The sequence below is a fragment of the Lytechinus variegatus genome, chromosome 3 (genome assembly GCF_018143015.1).
Source record: "Lytechinus variegatus isolate NC3 chromosome 3, Lvar_3.0, whole genome shotgun sequence".
NCBI lineage: Eukaryota > Metazoa > Echinodermata > Echinoidea > Temnopleuroida > Toxopneustidae > Lytechinus > Lytechinus variegatus.
Genome location: NC_054742.1, coordinates 74,080,499 through 74,105,190, shown reverse-complemented (window position 1 = coordinate 74,105,190; position 24,692 = coordinate 74,080,499). Strand labels below are relative to the sequence as shown.

Below are 24,692 nucleotides of genomic sequence, written 5' to 3'. Positions count from 1 at the left end.
GACAGGGACTTTCTAAGAACATTATGTCATCATATGAAAATGATGACTATCTTCTTATTTCTCTTCGTAACCAAGAGATGAAACTTGTCGATATTCCATTCTGAAAAAGGGGCAATTTTCTTTATTAAATTCATATCTTATTTATTAATTTAATAAGCCTAATGAGAGCGCGAAATCTATCAATTTATTATTGCCTGAAAACTGGACATTTCGAGCACTTGAGTAATTATAAAATAAGAAGCATGGGTTAATACATTTTCAACAATCAATGGGAGCGCAAATCGCGAGCCGAATATTTTTTATAAACTGTCATGAAATGGGGATGTTAAGTATAGTTTGTTATATATTGAGAAATACACATCGAATCACCAATCAAAATGCGAGCGTGCAGCGCTAGCTAATTACTTTGGACAATTTGACTTGAATAGGGATATTTGAAAAATTTATGGAATGCAGGAAAATAATAGGTACCTGACAAATCAAATTTTGCGAGCGCTAGCAGAAAATGTTAATATTTATAAGATAAAACATAAATTCTGACAGCACTTTTTAAAAATAAATCTGTAAATGAAACAAAATAATGAAAGCTCGAATATCCGAGCTTAAATATGTTTTGTATATTGACTACCAAATTTGATAAGTTCCATGTTGAGCAAGATATATAAATCACCTAAAAGGCAATGCGAGCGCGAAGCGCGAGCGAAATTTTCATACTGTACAGTGGCATGACATTTTTTCCCCCACTCATCTTATTTTATTCACTCGCCTTCCTCCTCTTATGTTCCCCCTTCTTTTTTTCTCCTCTCTTTTCCCTTCTTTTTTTTTTTTTTCTTTCTTTCCCCTTTTTCTTTTTGCTCCGCCAATGTGGGGGGGGGGGGCATCGGCCCCCCTGGATCCGCCTATTTCCCCCCATAATCGAAGTTTTGTATTGATTTGGATTTTTTTTCTGTAAGCCCTACATAAATAAAGGAATTTGAGTGACATAGCCCCCATGCCCCTCCCCCATTTCTGGAATATAGAAGTTTTAAACGCCATTTACCCTTTCTGTAAATCAACGTGAAATAAGTAGTGATAAATTCTTCTCATTCCACACTTCCACAGAGTTGCTTTCCCCCCTTTTCGGGGGGGGGGGGGGTTCCACATCATCTAACCATATAGAGAGAACTCCATGTCCAAACTATGGCGAAGTTCATCCTGACAAAAAAATAAGAAAAATTCAAATATATAGGCCTATATATTAGAGATGTTAAGAAAATTTATCAAAGATTAAAAAAGTAATGAGAAATTAATTGGTTTGTGGCGTCATATGCTAGCAGCTGTCCCAAATATAAAAAAAGACGACATGGAAGAGGATAAATATAAACTTTTTAATGGTTCATGATAACTCTTTTTTCTTTCACGAGAATAACATCTTTCTTAAGCTTGACTGGATTTTCCTAAAACCTTCATCAATATGTTACATTATTTTTCTTTCTTTTGCTACCGTTACGATAAAGTTTTCGTCAGCGGGGTGAACTTCGCCTGTTAAACCAATGTTTGCATGTCGTGTTATAAATATTTTTTTTTCAAAACGATGACAATTGTACTTATTATAGATCAACGATAAAATAGGTTAAAAGACAGCCTTAGTAACCATGGGTCGAAAGGGAGAGGGTTCGGCTTATCGCCTGTGGTATTGGTTCTGGCTCTAACCGACGAAATTACACATGTACATGTAATTTCAACGATTGTAGAATGACAGGGGAGACCCACGGTTATCTGGCCGCCGGTGCACTAATATTTGAGATTCATATTTATAACTATCGAGTACGCTTTTCGTTATTTCCTGGTTAATATTTTGAACTTTGAAGATAGAGAAGTTTGAAACCATAAAAGGCGATGAACCCTAATTAAGGAAGGTCCAAAGTTTTTGTTAATTTATTTCAACCAAATAATTCAGTTTAAATTTGTTTTTGGAAGTATAGCTATGATATTTAACAATGTTTAATGGGGGGAAATATGAGCAAATTTTCGGGTTTAACGATAGTATTACGCTGCGGTAGAAAACATGAATAATTCATAAATTCCATTATTATTGGGGAAAACCCGCCAAATCTGCAAGGTTACCGTTTATTATTAGGACGGTCGGTCGCGCGGGACAGGAATAGAAAGAGAATGTGAGAGCGAGCGAGGGAGAGGAGAGAGAGAGAGAGAGAGAGAGAGAGAGAGAGAGGGGGGGGGGGGAGTCGATTATTAAAAAAAATGATCGTTTCGGACTGTACTAATAATATTTTCATTCTCAACAATTTCATTATTTATGTCTTTATCATTAAAACGTACGTTATGAGGTGAATAAATCATTAAACAGCACGTGGACTGAATACACTTTTCTACAATCTCTGTCAAAAACTCAAAATACCTTCGAAGTAGATTAGGGCCCGGGGGGCACTTACATTGACGAGTGGATATCATGCGCGACCAAAAAAAAGAAAGGGCACGTATAAGGGTGTCAATAACACAAAAATAATGAAAAAAGGTATCTATTTCGTTAGGAAAGCTACGTGTTTGGGTCAAATTTGCGGGGATGATAAAACATAATAAGAATGTTTTATAAAGGATGTCCTTTTTGCCCCAACACTACGTTTTTAGAGTCCGATTTGCGCGACGCCCGGAAGCTGGGGCCGTACTAAATCAAAATGATGTGTAAAAGTAAAACCGACGACCGACAGACCCATGACATATCGCTGTACTTGTTTAGGGGTTCATTTCAGGGAATACTTGTCGAGAGTATCGTTTTGTTTCCAATACTTGTTAATGGTAGGGTTTCACACGACAATACTTGTTAAGGGGTGCTTTTCAGAATATGGAAAATACGTGTTTAGGGTGCTTTTCGAGACCCCATGGTCGCGCATGGTATCCACTCGTCACTGGAAGTGCCCCCCCCCGGATTAGGGCCTCCCTTTTTGTCCATATCCTCAACGTGTATCTTTTACAAGATCTTTCGTGGATTTTTATCATGTTGATAGATGCATGCAGTTGTGCTCAAAAGTTAGTGAACTCCACCACAAATGCATTAGACAACAACACTTGAATGTTCAGCGAGCCCAGAGAAACAAACTTTATTGAAAGTAATATGTTATCACCTGACAATCACAATAATGTATCTAAAACACGGCAGAACCTTAGCACTTAATGTTCATAATTCGGGTGGGGTTCAACAACTTTTGAGCACCACTGTATGTCCAAACTGTTTCCCACATGTAGTTTGTCCATGAGCAGATTTCCAGGGACACAGGGGGGACGCGTCCCCCCTACCCAAAATAGTAGGGGGACACGATATCAAATTCCCCCTTCTATTTTTGGTCTCTTGATGGAAAGGAATAAAATCATTCAAAGTCGAAATAAAACATGGAGGGGGGAGGCTTTTCAAATTTTCCAGCACCTGGCCCCTCTACCTTTGGGGAGAGATTTCTGCCTTTGAGTTTGTCCGCGCCTTGTCATGTGCCAATATCATTATTTTTATATCAAAACAAAAAGACGGTCAATTAAAACCATGGGTCGAAATTGAGAGGTCGGCTTTTTTGATTGTTTGGTGAAGTTTTGAGAAGTGACCCATGGTTCCCGGACCGCCAATGGTTTCTTCGGCCATGATGAATTTATATCAGAGAAATTCATAGCTGACTATTTACCAGTGAATGATTTTGAAACCGAAATACTTGCGCTGCTAGTACGGGAAGCTACAAAAGCTATGATCTTTGTTCAAAACAAACTATACTTATAAAATGATTGTCAATATTAATATCAATCAAACGATCTTATTGCCAGTTTTAGAAAGAAACTTGTGTGAAATGGCAGCGAAGAATGAACTTGATAAGCGTTAGAGTGCGGGAATTCCATAGAGATATATAAATTCTCATTATTGGCTGTGCAGGATGCTACGTCATTTAATGAATATTCATTACGACGGTTGTGGGGAATCCCCATCATGTTTGCATGAGAGTCGGGAAATGAGCAAGAGTGACAGAGAGTATGCATTGCAAATACAGAGAGAGACGGGGGGGGGGGGGGGCGAGCTTTGATCTGAAGATCAATCCCACCTCAATACATTTGTGGTTGGACAAATAATAATTAAAAAAAAAGAATAACATTACATTTCAACAGGGAAAAAAGACGTAAAAGGGGAAATATTCTGTTCATCGTGCAGGATATAATCTTTGCCAGTAGCTTTTTATGGTAATAGGCATTTTATTTTACTAAATTTAGATCTGTTGATTAATCATGTGCTCATCAAATGGCTATTCTAAACGAATATAAAAACCATTTCTGAGAGAGGGCGCTAGATAATATTCTGATCATTGTGCTGTGTACACTGAAAGGGAACTATTTTTAATTTGGCTTTGAGGCAGATCCTTCTGATTCCTTTTGTTAAAAAAAAGAAGTTGACTCTTATCTATACATATTTTTAGATTATCATGAAGTCAGGTGCGTATGGGAAGAGACTAGTAAATATCCCAACTGAATGAACAAATGGTTGATGTACACATCTGCGGGGGGGGGGGGACATATAGCTTCAAGTTTAGTATAAAACTCCTCTCTCTTTGCATGTGTAGAAATTAGTCTCGAGGATAATGTCATGATAGTGATGAACCTTTGAGTCATATTATTATTTATATAAGAGATCAATGTTGATATTTTTTCTTATAAGTGCTGGGGTTCGTTACAGAAAGAGTTAAAATCAAACGCATCCAGATCTGTAACCAATCAGAAACACGGATGTGTGATCCGTACTTCAGGGGCCGCGGAACGGTTTTCAAAGTGGGGGGGGGGGGGGGCTGACCATGCGAAAAGTCACAATCATTATGGTAATTTTTTCGATTTTGTACACTGTTTTGGAAAAAAGTGGGGGGGGGGGACTGAAATCCCCCCCCCCGCTTCCGCGCCCCCTTTACTTGTTATTCTTTTTTCGCGTTCAAACGCTACTCTTTAGGCCCTATGTTTTCCAGGGTCCGTCACACAATGGAAGGCCAAAACTATGGAAGGCCAGCAACGTCAACATCTAAAATGCAGGTTTATTCAACATGTCTTCTAGACACAATGTATCCTCATACATTCGTTTTCATGAAAATTCAGTGTGCTTCTCCTTGTTTACAAAGGAGGTTGTGAAAAAATCCTTTATAAAAAAAAACATGACATTTTTTAATTTCGATATAGCCGAGGTTGATCGAATCAAACTCAGCTTTTCGTAAGACGGGGCTCAGGTATTATTTGTACAAATAGAGATAGACAGTGATTGAATGAATAAAAACGAAGATTATCAAGCTCCATAGGGCATATTTGCACCTCTTTATTAAAGAGAAACAGAGAAACCTTGTAATAATCCCGTGAAAAAACATTAAGATATCACAACATCATTCCGTTGCATAGGCCTATAAAGCTACACACCTTAACATAAGGTGATAGGTATAATGGAAGGGTATTGTGATAATAACGTTTTTGTTCATTTATATTTATTCTGCCACCAACTTGGTAAGTAATACATTTTATCCGTATGATCACCTTGGCTATATTGAACTTAGACAACCATCACCCAAAGTTATTTTACAAACTGAACTACAAATCTATTTACCTACTCCTGAAAAATAAGTGGGCTCGGGTTCAGTAACCTCTATTCATGTAAATAGGCAACTTAGGGCGGTGTTTCACAGTCAGTTCTGACTAATTAGTATTTTATTAAAGTGTGAAGTCTAACCATGATCTGACCAATAAAGTGATCATTTGAATACTACACACAACTTTGAATCAATAGTACATTTTTATTCATATTCAAATCATTGACCTTGTAATAAAAAAACCCCTCAGGTGTCATAATTACAACCAGCGAACGTAGAGGGCGGCTACACACAGCAGTTTTTCATTATGCCCGGTACAACTACCATGGTAACTTTGAGATTGGGTACCGAGTCCTCTTAAAATTTAGTGTCAAAGTTCCCTTAGTTACTCTCTAAATTTCAAAGATTGAAAGTTAATCTATTAGATTGTGGTCAGGGACCCATTCCAAAATTGGGACCGGAAGTTTCAGTCGAATAAGATTGAATTCTCAACCTTTTAGATTAAAAATATTAATCCTACTTTGGATTAGTCCCTGATGGCCTGATCGCAATCTATTTCAATTTAAAGAATTTAAGGACTAGAGTAACTCTTTCTAAACATAATATGGCACTTCTTACATGCATTCCCGGTATATATTTGCTAAAATGAAAAAAAAATCACTTCGTATATTGTGTAACTGCCAAGGTATAGCAAACTGCGTTTCAGTATACGAAGTTGTTGTATTTTATTCAAATTTATCTTGTGGGTGTTTCATGAAGCTGTTCGAAGTTACGAACGACTGGAACCTGTTCTTAGGTCATAAATCAATTACATAGGGATATCACATAACACAAAAGAAGGATCACCAGTCGTGCGTAAAGTCATTCGTATCTTACGAACAGCTTTATGAAACACTCCCCATGGACTGTATTGACTTTTACACTGATTAGACGCACATCGTACTTATACTGGATGAATAGTCGAATGAATGAATTAATGGATAGATTAATAAATAAATAAATAAATATTACGTATTCTACTGCTGCCACCACTACTTAACGATTACTACTTCTACAACTACTTTTACTGCTTCTATCACTTGTCATAGCGATACCGATCGTTATCAAAATTTGATATAATACACTGCAAAAACGCTGTTAAAAATGTTAAGCAACGATGTTTAAGCACGACACCCTACCCACTATTGTTTAACCTTTTAAATAAGTCTTTTTTTTTAAGTTTAAACAATTGTTCAAAAGTTTAAACAATTGCTTAAAGTTTAAGCAATAGTTGTTAGTTGACGGGCTTAAATAGCCTTGGTTAACGTTTTTTAAACAGCGTTTTTACAGTATATGTCCTGTAAAATTCCTTATATATTTTGACATCATTTACTTGATATTTAAAAACAAGTATCGTTTTTGTATTATATTTGAACAAAGAGGTCTCATCATAATGGGTGAGAACAAATGGCACCATCATTATAGAATATGCTATAGATTTGTCTCAAAATGCCCGTCAAGAGGAAAATTCAAACAAACAAAATGCTACAGCCTCTACCATTCAATTTCAAATTTGACGTCATCGCCTTTGACTAAAAACCTGTCAAAGTCCTCGTTGTGACCATGGACAGCTCTCCAATTCAAGCAAGTTAATTGATGACATTTTTTAATGAAAGCTTGTTAAAAACAAAAATAAGATAAATCCTCTAATATTTCATACCCTGTTGACCATAAAATACACGAAATTTAATATTCTATGAACGACTGTAAAATGACTAAGTACTGAAATATATAAATTTTCTTAGCTGAGCGAGTCAAGCGTCTGTATCTGTATCGTTCAGTCACTGGCGGATCCAGGGGGGGGGGCACGTCCCCCCCCTTGAGAAGCAAAATTCAAATTTGTAATGTAAAAAAATGACATTAAAACAGAGGTGTGCCCCTTCTATTGAAATTGATTTTTTTTGGCTTGTCAATTGTTTTTCGGGTACGAAATATCCTTAATTTGTGGTCGAAGATTTTTTTTGCTTGTCAAATTTTTCCTCCGGAAAATTGGCCCCACTTTTGGAAAATCCTGGATCCGCTCTGCGTTCAGTCAGCAAAACATCAGGATTAGCACATTACGCTAACTTGAAGAGCACGCTACGTAAGAAGTGACTCGAAATATTAATTGATATCTAATTTATTTGTGAAGGAGTCCAAAGATAATGTCTGCAGGGAGTCTAAAACATTTAGAAAAAAAAGATAGGACGAATTTATGTTGGGGATACGTCTGCTTCTCGCGTTTTCAAGGTTATATCAAAGAAAAGGTCTTAGTGTGACGAGATCAATAGTCATAAAAACTATTCGACCACTGTTCTATTATTAGGAATTTCGCAACAATTACATAGACGATTTCTGAAACGTAGAGAATATTGTAAAATGTCCTTCATGACAATGAAGTCTTTGTCGACGGTCGGTGGATCAAAACAGCAGTTTCGTCAGTGACTCATGCGATTTTTTGTCAGCTCTGAATCGTCGGATGAAAGTGCTATTCCGATTCACCGAATCTTGACAGTCTTCATTGTGATTTGACTTGAATTTTCAACACGTTTGCTGCGTTGTATAGGATTCATTCCGCGTCGGTGAGCGAAAACTCGCTATTATGCGGTGATGCCGTGGCGGGAGAGATGTTGCTCAGTCACAACGGCGAAGCCCGACTACAGACCGACTAAAACTATTACATTTTTACCAGTAATGTACTATTGGTTGATTTGGAGTCAATTTCGGTGATGTGATTGAGGCATCAACGGAATGCCATTTAATTACTGCAACCCTATTATCTAAAAGGGGTGAATACCATGGGATTCTCTCCAAGGTGTGGGAAATAGGCTCCGGAGATCCGGTTCTGGACAATCATCGCAGGCATAAGAAACTTTCGAAACAGATTGACAAATTCATCCGAGAGGGTGGGTGGGACCCCTTGCATCGGGATGGGATCTACGCAGGATCGTACCGGTGAATTAAAACAGAACACACCTTTGGGGAAGTCGAAGGTGAAGAATTGTTCATGGAAAAAAGGCCTAAGTCCTAGGAATCTTTCCACTTTGTCAAGTGTGATAGCTGGGGTTCTAGCAAACACCTCCGCGTCTAAGATGAGGAAGTTCACTCTCGAAGTAATCGAATCCCAGTGCTTTATTTGGCTAGCATATATACTTCGTTGAACCAAAAAGTGCATCTCATCAATCTCAGATGATGGATCCAAAATGGTCTTCTCAAAATTGTCTTCCAATTTGTACCGGATCTCGTATTCTCTAACACGGTGCAAAGAGTTGCCTCTCTCGCCCTTGCTTCTCTTTGATCGTTGTGGATTAGTTTGCTCGACATCTCTTACTCGTTTTATTTCTGAATAATTTCCTTCATAAAAACCTTGGATTCTACTTCGTTTCGTTCGTGTATGGACATCCTGAACGAGTTTCCCCATTGGAAAATCTGGATATTGTGAAAGACTTCTGCGATAAAACTCTGAGCTGCTCTTTGATCTTAGCACCAAGTATTCTGACATGGCTCTCGCTACGGGATCCCGGAGGAGAACGATGAATTTAAGGTCAGGAGAAAATATTGTTATGTTTTGATGGGAAAGGTTACGGATATAAAGATATTCCTGGCACTCACTAATAGTGATTTGATGAGGGAGGGAATACGGCATGGCATCTTGGTATCGGGGATTATCCTTCAAGGCACCTGCGAACTCTGACACAGTCACATCGGGATGAAATGAGAGGGCGCTCTTCAGGGTTGAAGATCCACTAAGAGCAGCCCCCAATATCACAGCAACCGGCAACTTCTTTCGGCAGTTCCGTTCTGCCAGGAGTTTTTCAGAATGCTGGTGCTGGCTGAAGTTTGATGTCTGGAGGTAGCAGCCATGATCCAGTGCATGCACCACTCCCTGCGGATGATCTCCGTAATGCGGGTTGGACCCGAGGTCAAGGCTTGTGATGGAGGAGACACAAACATTTTCGTATTGCGCAAGGTAATAACCGATAGAGAGAGATGTCGCTAGTGCCAAGGCGAAAGCTAAAATAATGCGTTTCTTTCGTAAAACGAAATTACCAAAGTCCATCTTTATTTCATCTTCTGACATCCATATCTCAACACTGCTCCTTTCTTTATTGCAGACCCCTGGTTAGAAGACCATCGATTACAATGCAGATTACCTTTCTGTCCCTGTAAACGAGAAATGGTAAACAGAGTTAGGCCTTATACAACTCCCCCATAAATGAACAAACATTCTCGGTAATTCTATAGGTTTGTATCAATTCCCTATTTTTCTTCTTTTTTATCATCTCATCAAATTTGTTCTATATCTATTTATTCATTTACTTATTCTTTTGTTATATTTCTATTTACAATTTTGAACTTTTTATTTTATGGCAAATGACAAATATTATTTTCGTTCTAGTGCTGCTGTCCACTGTCAAAGATTATGCATATCGGAATCGTCCATCAACGCTGAAAAAAATCATTCAAAATCAGATACCAAAATGATAAGCCTGTCGCTTTATTTCACATTATTTTAATTGCACAACATGTGTCTGATATGCAAATGAAGGATCATTCGTTGACGTTACCCACACCTGTTTACATGTATTTAATATACCATCACATGAAATACGAAATACCAGTATTCTCCATTTTTATTTCGCTATAACGTATAGTATACCATGGCCTCCTTGAAAAACATACGAACACATGAACCAATCGCTACTTCTAAATTATTGTCGATATGACTTTGTCCAAACTTAGGATTCAAAGCCGTCAAACGAAAAATCCCGCTATTTTATCGGAAAATGGACAAAATGATTAACCCCCATTCCACAGAGAACAAGACCGCTGAAAGAACATTAAAAGACCATGAATTTTGTTGATCTTTCAGAGGTCTCTCAATGAACCTACAATGGTCTTTGAGGTCTTACACGAGTCCTGACCAATCTTTCAGTGGTCTTCATGGGCTCCAAAACATTTTGAAACGGTTCAAAACAGTCTTACAACGGTCTTACAGGAAAATGGTCTTTCATAGGTCTTTCAGAAGTCTTTCAGCGGTCTTTCAATGACCTTTCAAAGGTCTTAAAAATCTTCCAATGATCTTTCGGCAGTCTCTCAAGATTTTTGCGGAGATCACTGTAAGACTCATGGGAGATTATTGAAAGATCATTCAAAGATCATTGAAAGACCAGGCAAAGTCCATGGAAGACCTGTAAGACCTCACCAATTTTAAGTCTTTCAGTGGTCTTTCAATGGTCTCCGTTCTGTGGAATGGGGGCCTAATAAAAATATCACTGTGTTTAGTGTTGTGCATTCTCTGCTGTGTGCAATTGCTAAATATCACATCAAATCACATCGTTAGTTTCTTATTTCTACTTCCGTTTTGATATTTAAACATAACACCGGACGAGACATTTTTTTAAATCTTAAACTGGGCATGGGGTTGTGTTACCTAATTTGACCATTGATGCGAGCGCGAAAGGTGAGCTGAATTTCTTTTATATTATTCCGACCTGAAAAAATTCATTAAGAGCATACGTTTCTCACTTATCAAAATAATGCCAGCGCGAAGGGAGAGCTGAACAATTTTTATAATTATTCGGCATATTTTTTATAATCATGAAAACGATGGGTAGCTCGCTGAAACAAAATAATAACTCGAATCTGAGCAGAACAGTTTGTGTTATCCTCTTGAGAAGATTATTATCTCATTAAAAAAATGGCGTACATGTATCTTGGACAAAAGGAGCCCGGCACAGGTGCTAAAATCGCGCCCCTTTCAAAGTATGTTATAAGCATACGACCAGTCAAACTCAATTAATATCGATGCGAGTGCGAATATTTTTCAATATAAAGACGTTAAGACGGAATATCCTAAGTTGGTTTCTATTTGATTACAAACATGATTCTTGTCTAGCTAAACAAAGAATGAATGCGAGCGCGAAGCGCGAGCTGAACATTAGTGATATTTAGACCTGAAAAAAAGAGAACATCTTAAAAGATCCATTTTAGGAATTCACAGAGGTGATAGTATTTCATTAACAAATCGACCTAATACGGGGGCGAAGCGTGAGCATATTTTCTTGTCAATTTTAAAATCTCAAGACTAAATATTCTAAACACTATTTCTAATCATTAACATGATGCATATCTTAACAATTCATGCGGGCAAGAAGCACGAGCTGAAAACTGATATTTAGACCTGAAATCGGAACAATTTAGCGAGAAGGGAAGTAGGGGTGAGCTGAAATTTTCGATTACCTTATAGGGGAAAATTATTCAGACTATTTGGAAAAATTCATGAAAAGTACAGTATCTCATCGGCGTTGCATGTGCGAGCGGAAAAGGCGAGTTAATTTTTTTTATATCCCCACCTAAAAGGAACATATCAATGTTTGTAAAAATTAATGAAGAGTATTTCATATTTTTATCTCTCTTATTATCAATTCAGCGCTTGATTAAAAGCTTTGGCAATAAAACCAGAAAAAATATATTTCAGAACTGTTTGCAAGAAATAATGAAGAGTAACATACCAAAATGCAATGCCGAAGCTCGAGATGAAAATCTATATTTGCGTTCGAAAAAGGAAGGTTTATTGTAATTCTTAGTGAATGGATGTTTCACTAATCAAAAGTTATCATTCATGAATATTCATCCTTGGGTAAAGCATGCATGATGCTGGAAACTGCATTACAATGGATAGGACAGGGGTACAAATCACCTTTGATGGTATTCCTTATCTGCGCCTTTAATATTTTTGGAATTTCTCTACATTTTTAGTTTTCCTTTTCTTTATTTGCGCCCCCTTTCCTATTGTTTCGCCCTTCCTGAAAGTGGCGGCCGAGGCACATGTCCCTCTTGCCCCCCCCCCCCCAGCTACGCCATTGCACTCAAGGGAAAGGCATTTTGAGTGCGAGCGAAATTTTTAGTAGTAGACATAACCTGAATAAAATCTTTTTAAACTCATTTCCTTCTCCCTTTTCCTACGTACTTTTTCTCCTTCCTTTTTCTCTTTCTTTTCATTTTTTAGAGGATGGATGAGGGGGGGGTTAACATTTTACATTTACATACAAAATTTTGCAATATTTGGGTCTCTTGCTTATGTTAAAAAGTGAACATTGCTGTTCAAATTTCTCAGTTACATTTAATGGGATGGTCCGTGCTGAAAATATTTATATCTAAATAAATTGAGTAAAATTCACAGAGCAAAATGCTGAAAATTTCAGTTACTGAATTTCAAAGTTTATCAATTATTTGTGAAAAACGGTTACATGCACATCGTCATGTATATTCATTAGGTGGGCTGCTGATGTCACATCCCCACTTTCCTTTTTCTTTTGTTATCACATGCAATCATTAATGTTTAATTCTTTCATACATGTGTAAGTGATGTGTCTCCATTATGACGAAATAAGTTGCGGCAATAAATAATATTGCACTTAACAAGTTGTCAATCCATTTGTTTTAGTTCTGGGTAGATTTTTTTAATAAACCTAATTTCATATCATAAAATAAAAAAGAACAATTAAGTGGGGATATAACATCATCAGCCCACCCTAATGAACATTCATAAAGACATGCCGTGGACCACACGACCCGTGTGGTTCAGTGGTTAGAGCATTAGACTCATAATCGCAAGGTTGTGAGTTCGAATCCCAACTCTGCCATTGTCTCCACTTTGATAAAAAAAAGGTCCGATAGTGATATAACGTCACTATGACTGACTAACCTAGACGTAAAATGTTTCATAGGTAATTGGTTATATACCAGCTTGGCGCGGGGGCCGCGGAACCGTGTACAAAACGCAAAAATTACCATACGATTGTGATTTTTAGCATAGTCAGCTCCCCCCCCCCCCCCCGCCCCTCCACTTTAAAAACCGTTACGCGGCCCCTGTGGCGTTTACCAGCAAAATGCTGTCCTGCCGAGTTCCTACGGGAGTTACCACAAACAGAAACAGAAAAAAATGCCTATAACTGTTTCACCGGAATAATGCAAATCTTTAAATCTTCTGGTTATCCGATTTTGATCAAATTTTCAGCACTTTGCTTTGTGAATTTACTCTATTTGTTGAGATATAAAATTCTCCAGACTGGACCGTCCCGGGACCGTATATAAAGTCACCTGTTCTCTCACTTCTTTTTTCGAATGTCCTTAGCTAGTTTCTTTCGTTAATTTTACAAATTCTTTCATACTTTACTACAAGTGCTTTGAAATTGCCCCCCCCCTCTGAGATTGCAGGCCTATAGTGGTGTACTTCTATTAAAGGGATGGTCCAAGCTGAAAATATTTATATCTTAATACATTCACTGAGCAAAATACCGAAATTTCATCAAAATCAGATAACAAACAATAAAGTTATTTGCATTTTAAAGTTTAGTAATATTTTGTGAAAACATGCAGTCGTCATGAATATTCATTAGGTGTGCTGATGATGTCACATCCCCACTTTCCGTTTTCTTATGTTCTCACATAAAATCATATTTTTTTCATTATCATACATGTGTGAATAATATGTCTCCCTTGTAATGAAATAAGTTGCAGCAATAAATATCTAGTGCAGTTGTCAAACCAATTTTTATGGTTCTTGGAGGAAAAAAAATTGAATAAACCTGATTTCATATAACAAAATACAAAAGAACAAGTGGGGTTCTGACATCATCGGCCCACCTAATGAATATTCATGACGACTGTTTTCACAAAATATTGCTAAACTTTAAAACTCAATAACTTTGTTATTTGTTATCCGATTTTGATGAAATTTTCAGTATTTTGCTCAGTGAATTCTACTCATTTATCAAGCTAAAGTACTTTCAGCCCGGACCATCAGTTTAATCGAGGGATCGTTTTGACATAATACATGCATCGTACCGGAATATAACCTGTAAATAAAATGTTGTTTAGGTATACACTATGCAAATGCATGCAATAGAATGCAAGAAGCGTAAGCAAGGGCTACATATTTTTTCCTTTGTGTATTTTCTCTAACTAGTTCGTGTATCATGTTCACGACAAACAACATTCACCGGCACCGTCAATGGATCATTCTACGTACTGTAACTGTATGTAAACAAATACAACAACGCATGTTGGCATTAGGCCCCGGCATATTATTAGGCAAACAGTCAATGACTCAATGTAATCTACACATGTACGCGTTCATTGTCGAGCACAACATTGTATCACATGGGCGTATAAAAGTACATAATATTTATATCTCGAAACGTACCTGCAGCGAAGAAAACTACACGCGATGTTACGTTCTCAAATATCTCCGATAGCTCACAGCTAGCTCCGATGATTCCTGGTCATGCATGCTGGCCGGTGTAATAAGTCGCGTTGACCCCGTTGACCACAGTCCCGGGCCACAGTCCTGAACCGTGCAATACTATGTGAATAAAGTATTGTGCTCTTAGATGTTTTATGCCGCCGTTGCCCCCATACTTGGATTCGAAGGATAAATTTTGTGTAAAGTTTGGAGATTAAAATGAAAATGTCCCTGTTGTGGAAGCTCACTCAACCATTGTTACTGTTGTTCAGTCATGCAGTGATTCCATTCCGACCATTTATGGTGGGCCGACTCCGCAAAGCACTGGAGACTGCATGTACACTGGACTATGGGTATTGTGTAGCAGGCAATATCCCCACCACTCCCGGGGAGATTGTGAGGAATGTCCGATGCTATCCCCGCATGTCGCCGGTTTATGAATTAAATCTGTCCACAGTGCAGTGCCGCCGCTTGTTTTATGACATCACCAGATACACTTACCAGGGAGTCGTTATTTCTTGCTATACCACGTTGTACAGTTTCTGTTACTAAAAATAAAATGCTGGTAGATATACACTGAACCGTGTAAGTTGTACTAATTCATGTTCTGTGGTGAACACATATCGGCAGAGGCTTCGGACCTACGCGCACCAAGGCATAGGCGGATCCAGGGGGGGGGGGGCAAGGGCCCGACCCCCCCCCCCCCTATTGGCGGAGCAAAAAAAAAAGAAAAAACAGGAAAAAGAAAGGAAAAAAGAAAAGGAAGGGAACAGAGAGGAGAAAAGAAGAAAGGCAAACGTAAGAGGAGGAACATGATTGAATAAAATAACATGAGGGGAAGACTTTGAAAATAATTTTTTGAAAAATCTATTTGTTAGGATATAAAATTTTGAACTTTCATTATTTTGTTTGATTTACAAATTGATTAAAAAAAAGTGCTCTGTAAAAATGTCTATGTTATGGTCTGAATATTATCATTTTCTGCTCGCGCTGCGCGCTCGCAAAATTTGATTTGTCAGGTACCTATTATTTTCCTGTATTCCATAAAGTTCTCAAAAAGTTCCCTATTCAGGTCAGATTGTCAAAACGTATCAGCTAGCGCTGCACGCTAGCATTTTGATTAGTGAGTTATGTATATCCCAATATTAATTCTAAATCAAACTACTTTGATGACAGTTTATCAAAAATTTCGGCTCGCGATTTCTGCTCGAATGGATAGATATCATGCATCTTATTCATAATTACAAAAGTGCTTTAAATGACATTGTCCAGTTTTCAGGCCATAATATTAACAGATTTCGCGCTCTCATGCTTAGGAAGAGAAATAGGAAGATAGTCATCATTTTCATATGATGACATAATGCCCTTGTAGAATGTCCCGGTCCTATGTAAAAACTCAAAGTAATAATAATAAAATACGTCAGCTCTTTTTAACTGTGATCCATCACAATTCACAATTTTCCCACAAAGTGTTTGCAATACAGAGCTTAAATTGACCCTTTGTTAAATCGGAATATCATTGATTTTCATGATAAGAAAGGTACTTAGAATACCCAAATTCTAGGTTGAAATCTAAAACACACGTTAATTCAGATACGCAGTTTGTTCTCTATTTAAATCATTATCCAGTTTAAGATCACAAAATCAAAAAGTGTCTGCTCGCGGATAAATAACTTATCCTTTTCATGATAAAACATGAATAGAGTGTCCAAAATTTTTCCGCTCGCGCTTCGCATCAATAAAGTTTAGTTTATGTACTTAGAGTCCTTCCAAGATTACCAAAAGTGCTTAGCATGTCCATTATTCAGGTAAAAAAGGTCAAAATTTTTCAGCTCGCGCTTCGCGCTCGCAATATTTGAATGTTGAAATATGTAACATCTTCATGGCTAAATGCAAGCAGTCCATAACAGGTACAATTTCGAGCAGTTCAAAACGTATACAAAAATTTTCTGCTCGCGCTCTGCGCTCGCATTATTAATGTAAGGAAGATCCCCACTTACTCATGATTTAAAAAAACTAATTGAATAGAGTGTCTTGTTCAGTAGGTCTAAATCTGGAATTTTTTTGCTCACGCTTCGTGCTCGCATGTTTAATTATATACCTATTCTATTAAGTTACAAAACGTGCTAAGAATTTCAATTCCTTAGGTAAAAATGTCAAAAAATTTCGGCTCGCGCTTCGCGCTCGCATTATTTGATTTTTAAAAATGTGTAACGTCTTCATGGCTAATTGCAAGCAGGTTTTTAACAGTACCTTTTCCATCATTTCATTTCTGCTCACTCTTTACGTTCGTAGTAATTATTAACTTGCATACACACTTTTTTTTCAGGAAAACAAACATTTCCCAGAATGTTCAAAATTTTAGAAAAAGTATATAAGATTTCCAAAAAATTTAGCTCGCGCTTCACGCTCGCATTATATAAATAAGGGTTATGGTATTATACATGTATGTGTCATAAGAATAAAGCTAAAAAGTGACCATTAGGACTACCCCTTCAAAGAAACAAAAAATCCCGGCAAAAATCATATTCGAGCGGCCGATCGGGGAAAATATGGCTGAAAAAAATTCCGCCCCCCCCCCCCTATTGGCGAAGGCTGGATCCGCCCCTGCAAGGGGCGGGGGAGGGGAGAGGCAGGGGCGCTGCAATTAATTAATATGCACGTACATGGGTCCGTCTACAATACGATCTCAACAGCAGAGGCGTCGATCCTGGGGGGGGGGGGGGGGCAGGGGGGGAGTGGACCTCCCATTCATGGTATACAAGGAGACCGTGTTCCAGGGCATATTGATGATCTTCTATTGTAATTTTAGAATGTTATTTATTTTGTATGTACTTCAAATGTGATTATAATATGTTACTATGTCAATTGAATCATAACTGTAAATATGAAATTGAAAGTGGAAAATAAATAATTGAATCGTTGAAATCGTTTTTCAGAGTATTTCACTCCTTCAACGCAAATACATACGTTTTATAATCAATGTGCGTTTAATTTTATGATTTCCATGGGTAATTTGCATATTTTGGCGGCCATATTGGATTTTGGCAATTTGCGGAAAATGCTCAAGGTTACACGAGTGGCATCATTCATATTCACAATCAGCACCCTCGAATTGACAAGAAACCTTAACAAAATATTGTATATATGAAAAAACAAGGTTTGGTCAATTTTCTTAGGGGCCTATCCGAACGTCCTGGACACGCAATACAGTGATCAATAGGTCCTCACATGCCAGGACTTATATCTCACTACCAAAGACCTTTAGATGTATAAAAGACAGAACATTATATTTTCACACCGGGTAAAGAAACCCCAACAAATGCAGAGTCTAATTTGCATTGGGGCCGTGCCATTGATAAATATACAAAGTGAAAGGCATATAATAATCATAATTCTAATACATTTGCAATAAATAAAAAATGGGTAAGTTTATTCAAAACAATAATCTACACAATAAATGTATAGTTAAAATCAAGCAAAATACATTCAGTGTGAATGTTTACACAAATACATGCAGATAATTCAGTATTGATTTTAAAAAATAATAAAAATGAAATTATAACAATATATATGTATATACACTGTTAAACAACGTTGTTAACTATGTGAATCGCACAGTAGTTGTTTAAACAGTTAAAATTAGTGTTCAATATCACAAACAACAATGCTTAAATTATTGATAATGAAATATCTGAATTTAAACTTTATTGTACATGTATATGATTTTAAACACTTGTTTTAAAATGTTTAAACAACTACTGTGAGATTCACAAAGTAATCAGCGTTGTTTAAATTATATTTAACAATGTGTATTTATATAAATGAATAAATAAATGAATATATATATATATATATATATATATATATATATATATATATATATATATATATATATATATATATATATATATTATATATATATATATATATATCTAGCCCCTAAAAATCTTTGGCTCAATACTTACACCACTGTATATTTATAGCTCGCAATCTCCACAAGTTTACTAGCACTTAATATAGGTACATTACCATGATTACAATGCAGCTCCTGATTAATGCCTGAAAGCTTGAAGACTCATGGTAGTCTCGCGAAATTGCCCTCACCTATCAATCTCAGCTATAATGAACATACTTTCCGACCCAATTCCATGATGCTATTTTAGAGTATATTGAAAGAAAAAATCGCACACCTTGTTAGATGCTGTAGGCACTCCTATAGCATCCCGGCTAATCTAGTCTACCGATTCCGGTGCTCACAGCTTTTTTAGACCCATTTACCTCACCCGGGTTGAGCACAGCACAATGTGGGCAAATTTCTTGCTGAAAGAAAAAAAAACGCCATGGCTGTGAATCGAACCCACGTCCCTCACATTGAAAGAAGATGGCAATCCGGGGTATACTGATTACACACAAGCTGCAATGGGCTTATTAATTTGTGAGAAGTTACATGAGCTTTGGCAATTCTTATCGAAATAATTATGTGATATAAATGTGGATAGAGAAAAATGGCAGACATAGCTTAATTTAGGGCTTTCCTCCTTTTTTAAAACAAATTTGATGAGGCCGAAAAATGCCTCTGCCGGGAATCGAACCCGGAACCCAACAGCTAGAGCACATAGAATGGTTTGTTTTCTTTGGCTACATAATTACCCTCGTGCTGGTTTAAATCTAACCCAATAATGTTTCAAAGTGTCGGGCGCGTCCGATATAATCGACTCATTTATTATATGAATTATATGAATTGCCATACTAACATAAATAGGCCAAGAGCAAAAAGCTTTTGAGTTGTGTTTCAAGGGGGGGGGGGTGAAACAGCAATAATTCAAACGGGGTGTGAAAGATAAAGAGTTTTTAAAGATCTACATGTTAGTTGATTCATAAGGCGAACAATTATCATGTGCGACAAGCGGTTGAATAATAAACCAGTGATATATTAAAACAAACGTTAAAACACGTTTTAATCAAAACATTAAAGCATAAAGGTGTTCATCATTTTTTTTCTTATTTTAGGTTCAAATTCAAATTTAATTTATTTCACTTCCATCAAACAAAAACAAACTGTATCATATCCAAACATAAATATTTGTATCCGTTGCAAAAAATATATAATTAATAATACATATGTTGTAAAAAAAATACTTAAGACAATTTGGGCAACACATTGTAGGTTTTAAATATGTAAACTATTTTTCAATAGAAATTAAATTAAGATGGAAATGGAGGGACCCACTTAAAACCAATGCTTGTACAATATGGGCCACTCAAAAAATAGATAACACAACAAATAACAAAATAACAAAGTACAAATACAGATATACATGTAAGTAAGCAACAAAAAAATGAGAGGGAAATAATACTCACAAAATAAATACGAAGTTATCAAAAAATAAAGTCTGATAAAGGACAAAACAACCCGTCCTAAAATGTATCCACCCTTCCCCCACCCCCCCCCCCCCAGAAAGAGAAGAAAAAATGGGAGAATGCCCTGAGAAGATGGATGGGTGCTGCTGAACGTACACTGTTAAAAATACCCTGATTTTACAGAAAAAATAAAGACTATTTTGCAAAGAGCAATCACAGAATCATTCTGTAAATTCATAAAACAGGAATTTTTCTGCAATTTAACAGATCAGGTCTGTTTAAAAAGGGGAAAAGGGTGTTTTATTAAAGGAAATTTGTAAGGTTCCATACACCCAATACCAATTTCCTGTAAGATTATGCAATTTGGTAAGATTACAGGTGTTCTCGAGACTCTGCTGCAGGAACTTCTTTTATTTTAAGGACAAATTTTCTAACAGTGTAGGTAGAACACATGCCATCGTAGACCCGATAGTATGCCAATTAGTGCCGTGTTCACGGGCATAGTGACCATGACCAGGGAACGAACCCTGGACTAAAATGTAGGCGCTTTCCACTGGGACACGGCACCGCCACCAGATCTTGATCAATTGATCAAGACTACATGCATGGTTATCTAAATGGGGTATATATTAACGGATTCTCACCAAGGTGTGGAAAATAAGCATTGGCATATTTGTTTTGAACTTTGATCGAGCGTAACAAGAAATCTCGAAGAAGAGTAACGATTTCATCAGACAGAGCAGGTAATGGCTTCTGTATAGGTAAAGGCTCTACGCAGGATCGCAACGGTGAATTGAAACAAAATTCCCCTTTAGGAAGGTCAAAGCTGAAGAAGTCTTTGTGGTAATAAGGTCTCAGTCCAAGAAAATGTTCTACAATCTTCAAAGTCTCGACGGGACTTTTAGCAAACCTCTCAGCGTCTATTATCAACATGTTCTGTAGTGGAATTACTCGGACCCATTTCCTTATGCCGGACCCATAAATACTCCTCTGAACCAGAAAATGCACTGGATCAATCTGAGCTGATTCCAATACGGTTTCTTGGAAAGTGTCCTCTAAATTGTAGTGCATGTCGTCAGGGCTTGTCTCATACAGCTGGGAGTTTTTTCCTGTCCAAGACCTCTCTTTTACTACTTCATGGGGATCGTATCTACTTGTCCCAACTAGCAAATGTAAATGTTTTGAAATACTCTGGCGATAAACCTCTGAACAGCTATTCGACTTCAAAGTTAAGAACTCTGACATTGCTCTTGCCACCGGATCTCGTATAAGAATGATGACCTTAAGGCCAGGAAAGACAGGCGTTACCATTTGTTTCGATATGTCCGTCATGTACAGGTATTCTTGAGATTCCCCTACAGTGATTTGATGAGGGAGAGAGTATGGTATCTTCGCTAAGAATGGGCCAATATCGGTGAAATTTAGAGGAACTGTGAACTCTGGCACAGTCACATCGGGATGAAATGAGAGGGCGCTCTTCAGGGTTGCAGATCCACTAAGAGCAGCCCCCAATATCAGAGCAACCGGCATCTTCTTTCGACAGTTCCGTTCTGCCAGAAGTTCTTCAGAATGCTGGTGCTGGCTGAAGTTTGATGTCTGGAGGTAACAGCCATGGTCAAGTGCTTGCACCACTCCCTGTGGTTGATCTTTTTTATAGGCGTTGGATCCGAGTCTTGTAACAGGAGGGGAGGTGTATTTTTCGTATTCAGTAAAATAATAACACGCGAAGAAGAAAGTCAACAATAATGAAACATACGTTAAAATGTAGCGTTTCTTTATGCGAATATATGTGCATATCATGATAGTCACCCTTGTTGCCACAAAGGAGTTAGATCAAAATCTGTGTGCCGGTAAAGATGACTCCTTCCTTGTATCTATACGAATCCTGAGTAATGAATATTCTGTAATGAAAATAAAATAATAATTAGAACGATTTTTTAAAGGATGTCAACATTGCTTATAGACGTCTTATCAAATATACGAGGTATACATAATTATTCTTGGATAGGACAAATCTGCCCGAAACCTACTATAGTGGGAATATACCTAGACTTAATTTTATATTAACCGGGGGCCTTTTCATACGTGAATCTTGAACCATCATTGTCATGATGATTTCTATTGTCATCGTCCAATACAGGGGCTGTTGCCAGGAAATATTTGCAATTAATTGCAAATATTCTGTTGCCATTTTATAATTTATGATCACTTTTAACTTTATCAAATCAGATAACTCTGCTTGTTTTAAGGAGCAGATTAACAATCAATCACACATTTGTAATAAATTGCAAGACATCATGATTGATATAGGAACCAAAAATAGACTTGCAATTGATCGCACGTTTCTTGCAACACTCCATTTGGTGCACAAACTTTCAATGATTATGTGAGGTTTCATGGACCTTACGACTGCTTGCGATCCGATTTTGGAACAAATCGCACTTTGCTCGTTTTCTGTAAATGTGAATGGAACATAATCATTATAATTTAAGGTTGAAATTGTCTACTTATATAATAATAATAATAATAATAATAATCAACATTTATAAAGCGCTTAATACGCGTTGTTTCTAAGCGCTGGATACATAGACAAAAATTGCAAGTAACAGAATACAGAATAATATACACTTAAAGACTACAAAAAATTAAGGAAAATGCATGAAAAATACATGGAATAACAAAACAGATTACTGATTAAAAAGGTATGTTTTCAAGCTAATCTTAAATGTGGAAATTGTTGGAGAGTCACGAACGTAGACCGGGAGAGCATTCCAAAGCCTAGGAGCACATACGGCGAAGGCACGATCACCGTAGCGGGTGCGGGTTCGAGGACCATGAGAAAGTTGAAGATGGATAGATGAGGATGAGCGAAGTCGGATAGAAGTAGGGGTTTTAGGTGAGATGAGTGCTTTGATGTACGCTGGAGAGAGTCCATGAAGAGCCTTGTAAGTGATGAGTAAAACCTTGAATTTGATGCGTTGAGGGATGGAGAGCCAATGAAGAGAGCGAAGAATCGGTGTAATGTGTTCACGCTTTCTGGTGCATGTGATAAGACGGGCTGAAGCATTCTGGATACGTTGGAGTTTGTTCAGCTGTGATGAAGGAAGTCCACTAATAAACTATTACAATAGTCGATGTGAGATGTGACGAAAGCGTTTACAAGGCGCTTAGTGGAACTTATGTCTAAGTACTTACGCAGCTTCCCAATTCTATGAATTCCATATGCAGCATTCTTACATGTTTTCTGGATGTGCTGCTTCATAGAAAGGGCATTATCTATAGTCACCCCAAGATCCCTGGAAGACTTCGAAGGCACATGACGATATGACCATTTTGAAAGATTGCAAACCTTTATTTTGGAGTAAATACCAAATTAGTTCCAAATCGTAACCAATCGTACGACTGCTGACGTCATTACGACTTTCGCTTTTATTCTAAGAAGGATGATAGCCCCCCCCCCCCGGGGGGGGGGGGCACTCGACCAAAAAAGTGGTGGGGTGTGCCGCGGGCGAGACAAAAAACGGGGGCCTTGGAGCGGGCTTATTGTAAAAAAGAGGGTCCTCGGAACGGGCTTCGGAACTTTGTGAAAACGGGGGTCCTTGGAACGGACCGACAGCGTGTGAGTACGATGCGAATGCATCCCCATGGAACGGTCATGCGTGCATGACGCAGCTAGCGCGGCCTCCGCCGGGTGCGCTCGGGCAGAGGCGATGGTCGGACAGCGCTCTGCGGCCGCTTTTCACCGAAATTGCAGCTCATTGTAGCAGATCAATGCGATTGGAACGGCGTAACGAAAAATATGCGAAGCTTTGGAGCGGATTTCCTTCTCTTCTTTCTCGATAAGAAGAAAATGCTATGCTTTGGAGCGGCTTTTTTTTTTGTTCTTTTTCTCAATAAGACAAAAAATGCTGCCTTGGAACGGAAATTTGAGTGTAAAAATGCCAATGGCGGTCCCCTCCGCGGCACATACCCACTATGCATTATATACTGAGTGCCCCCCCCCCCGGATGATAGCATAGTCACAGATTTGAACATCGGTATTCGTACGATGATTTCGAACATTACACAGTAAGATATTCCAAATTCCATGTCTCAATATTAGCATCAATTTCTACAATATTTTATTCTGAAATCGGGTCTCAGACCAAACGTAAGGTGTGCAGTCATGCACCCTTCCTGCATTATCGATAAAAGTAGAAAATGTACTTAATCGATCACGGAAAGTTAATGAGGCTTGGACATGGAGAAAATCAAAGCAAAACTTACCATAGGCAGTGTTAAACAAGACGTGCTACGGAGCTAGATGACATATTGATTCTATATAATGAATAAAGTAGGCTTATATAGAGTCACATCCAACGTCTTTAAATTGAAGGAACTGTGGTAAGGTATTGTATACAAAAAGGCATATGCGGACATGTGCGGATTTTCATTGATACACCAACTTTCTTTGAAAAGGCTCGAAAGTGAAT

The 24,692-nt window shown here is 37.7% G+C and overlaps 2 protein-coding genes across 2 annotated transcripts; both read right to left on the bottom strand.

The window, feature by feature from the left end:
- Positions 1–7,599: 7,599 nt before the first annotated feature.
- Positions 7,600–15,514, bottom strand: LOC121411912. Its single transcript, XM_041604802.1, has 2 exons — positions 14,818–15,514; positions 7,600–9,770 (listed from the first exon to the last, which is right to left on the bottom strand). Exon 2 carries the CDS (start codon positions 9,685–9,687, stop codon positions 8,383–8,385), a length of 1,305 nt encoding a protein of 434 aa, XP_041460736.1. The 5' UTR covers positions 9,688–9,770; positions 14,818–15,514; the 3' UTR covers positions 7,600–8,382.
- A 5,091-nt stretch (positions 15,515–20,605) lies between these two features.
- On the bottom strand, positions 20,606–24,692 carry LOC121411910 (heparan sulfate glucosamine 3-O-sulfotransferase 1-like). Its single transcript, XM_041604801.1, has 2 exons — positions 24,487–24,692; positions 20,606–22,121 (listed from the first exon to the last, which is right to left on the bottom strand). Exon 2 carries the CDS (start codon positions 22,018–22,020, stop codon positions 20,830–20,832), a length of 1,191 nt encoding a protein of 396 aa, XP_041460735.1. The 5' UTR covers positions 22,021–22,121; positions 24,487–24,692; the 3' UTR covers positions 20,606–20,829.

What these genes read in the sequence shown, in the direction of transcription:
- LOC121411912 (XM_041604802.1), bottom strand. Translation starts at nt 9,687, where the DNA reads ATGTCAGAAGATGAAATAAAGATGGACTTTGGTAATTTCGTTTTACGA.
- LOC121411910 (XM_041604801.1), bottom strand. Translation starts at nt 22,020, where the DNA reads ATGATATGCACATATATTCGCATAAAGAAACGCTACATTTTAACGTAT.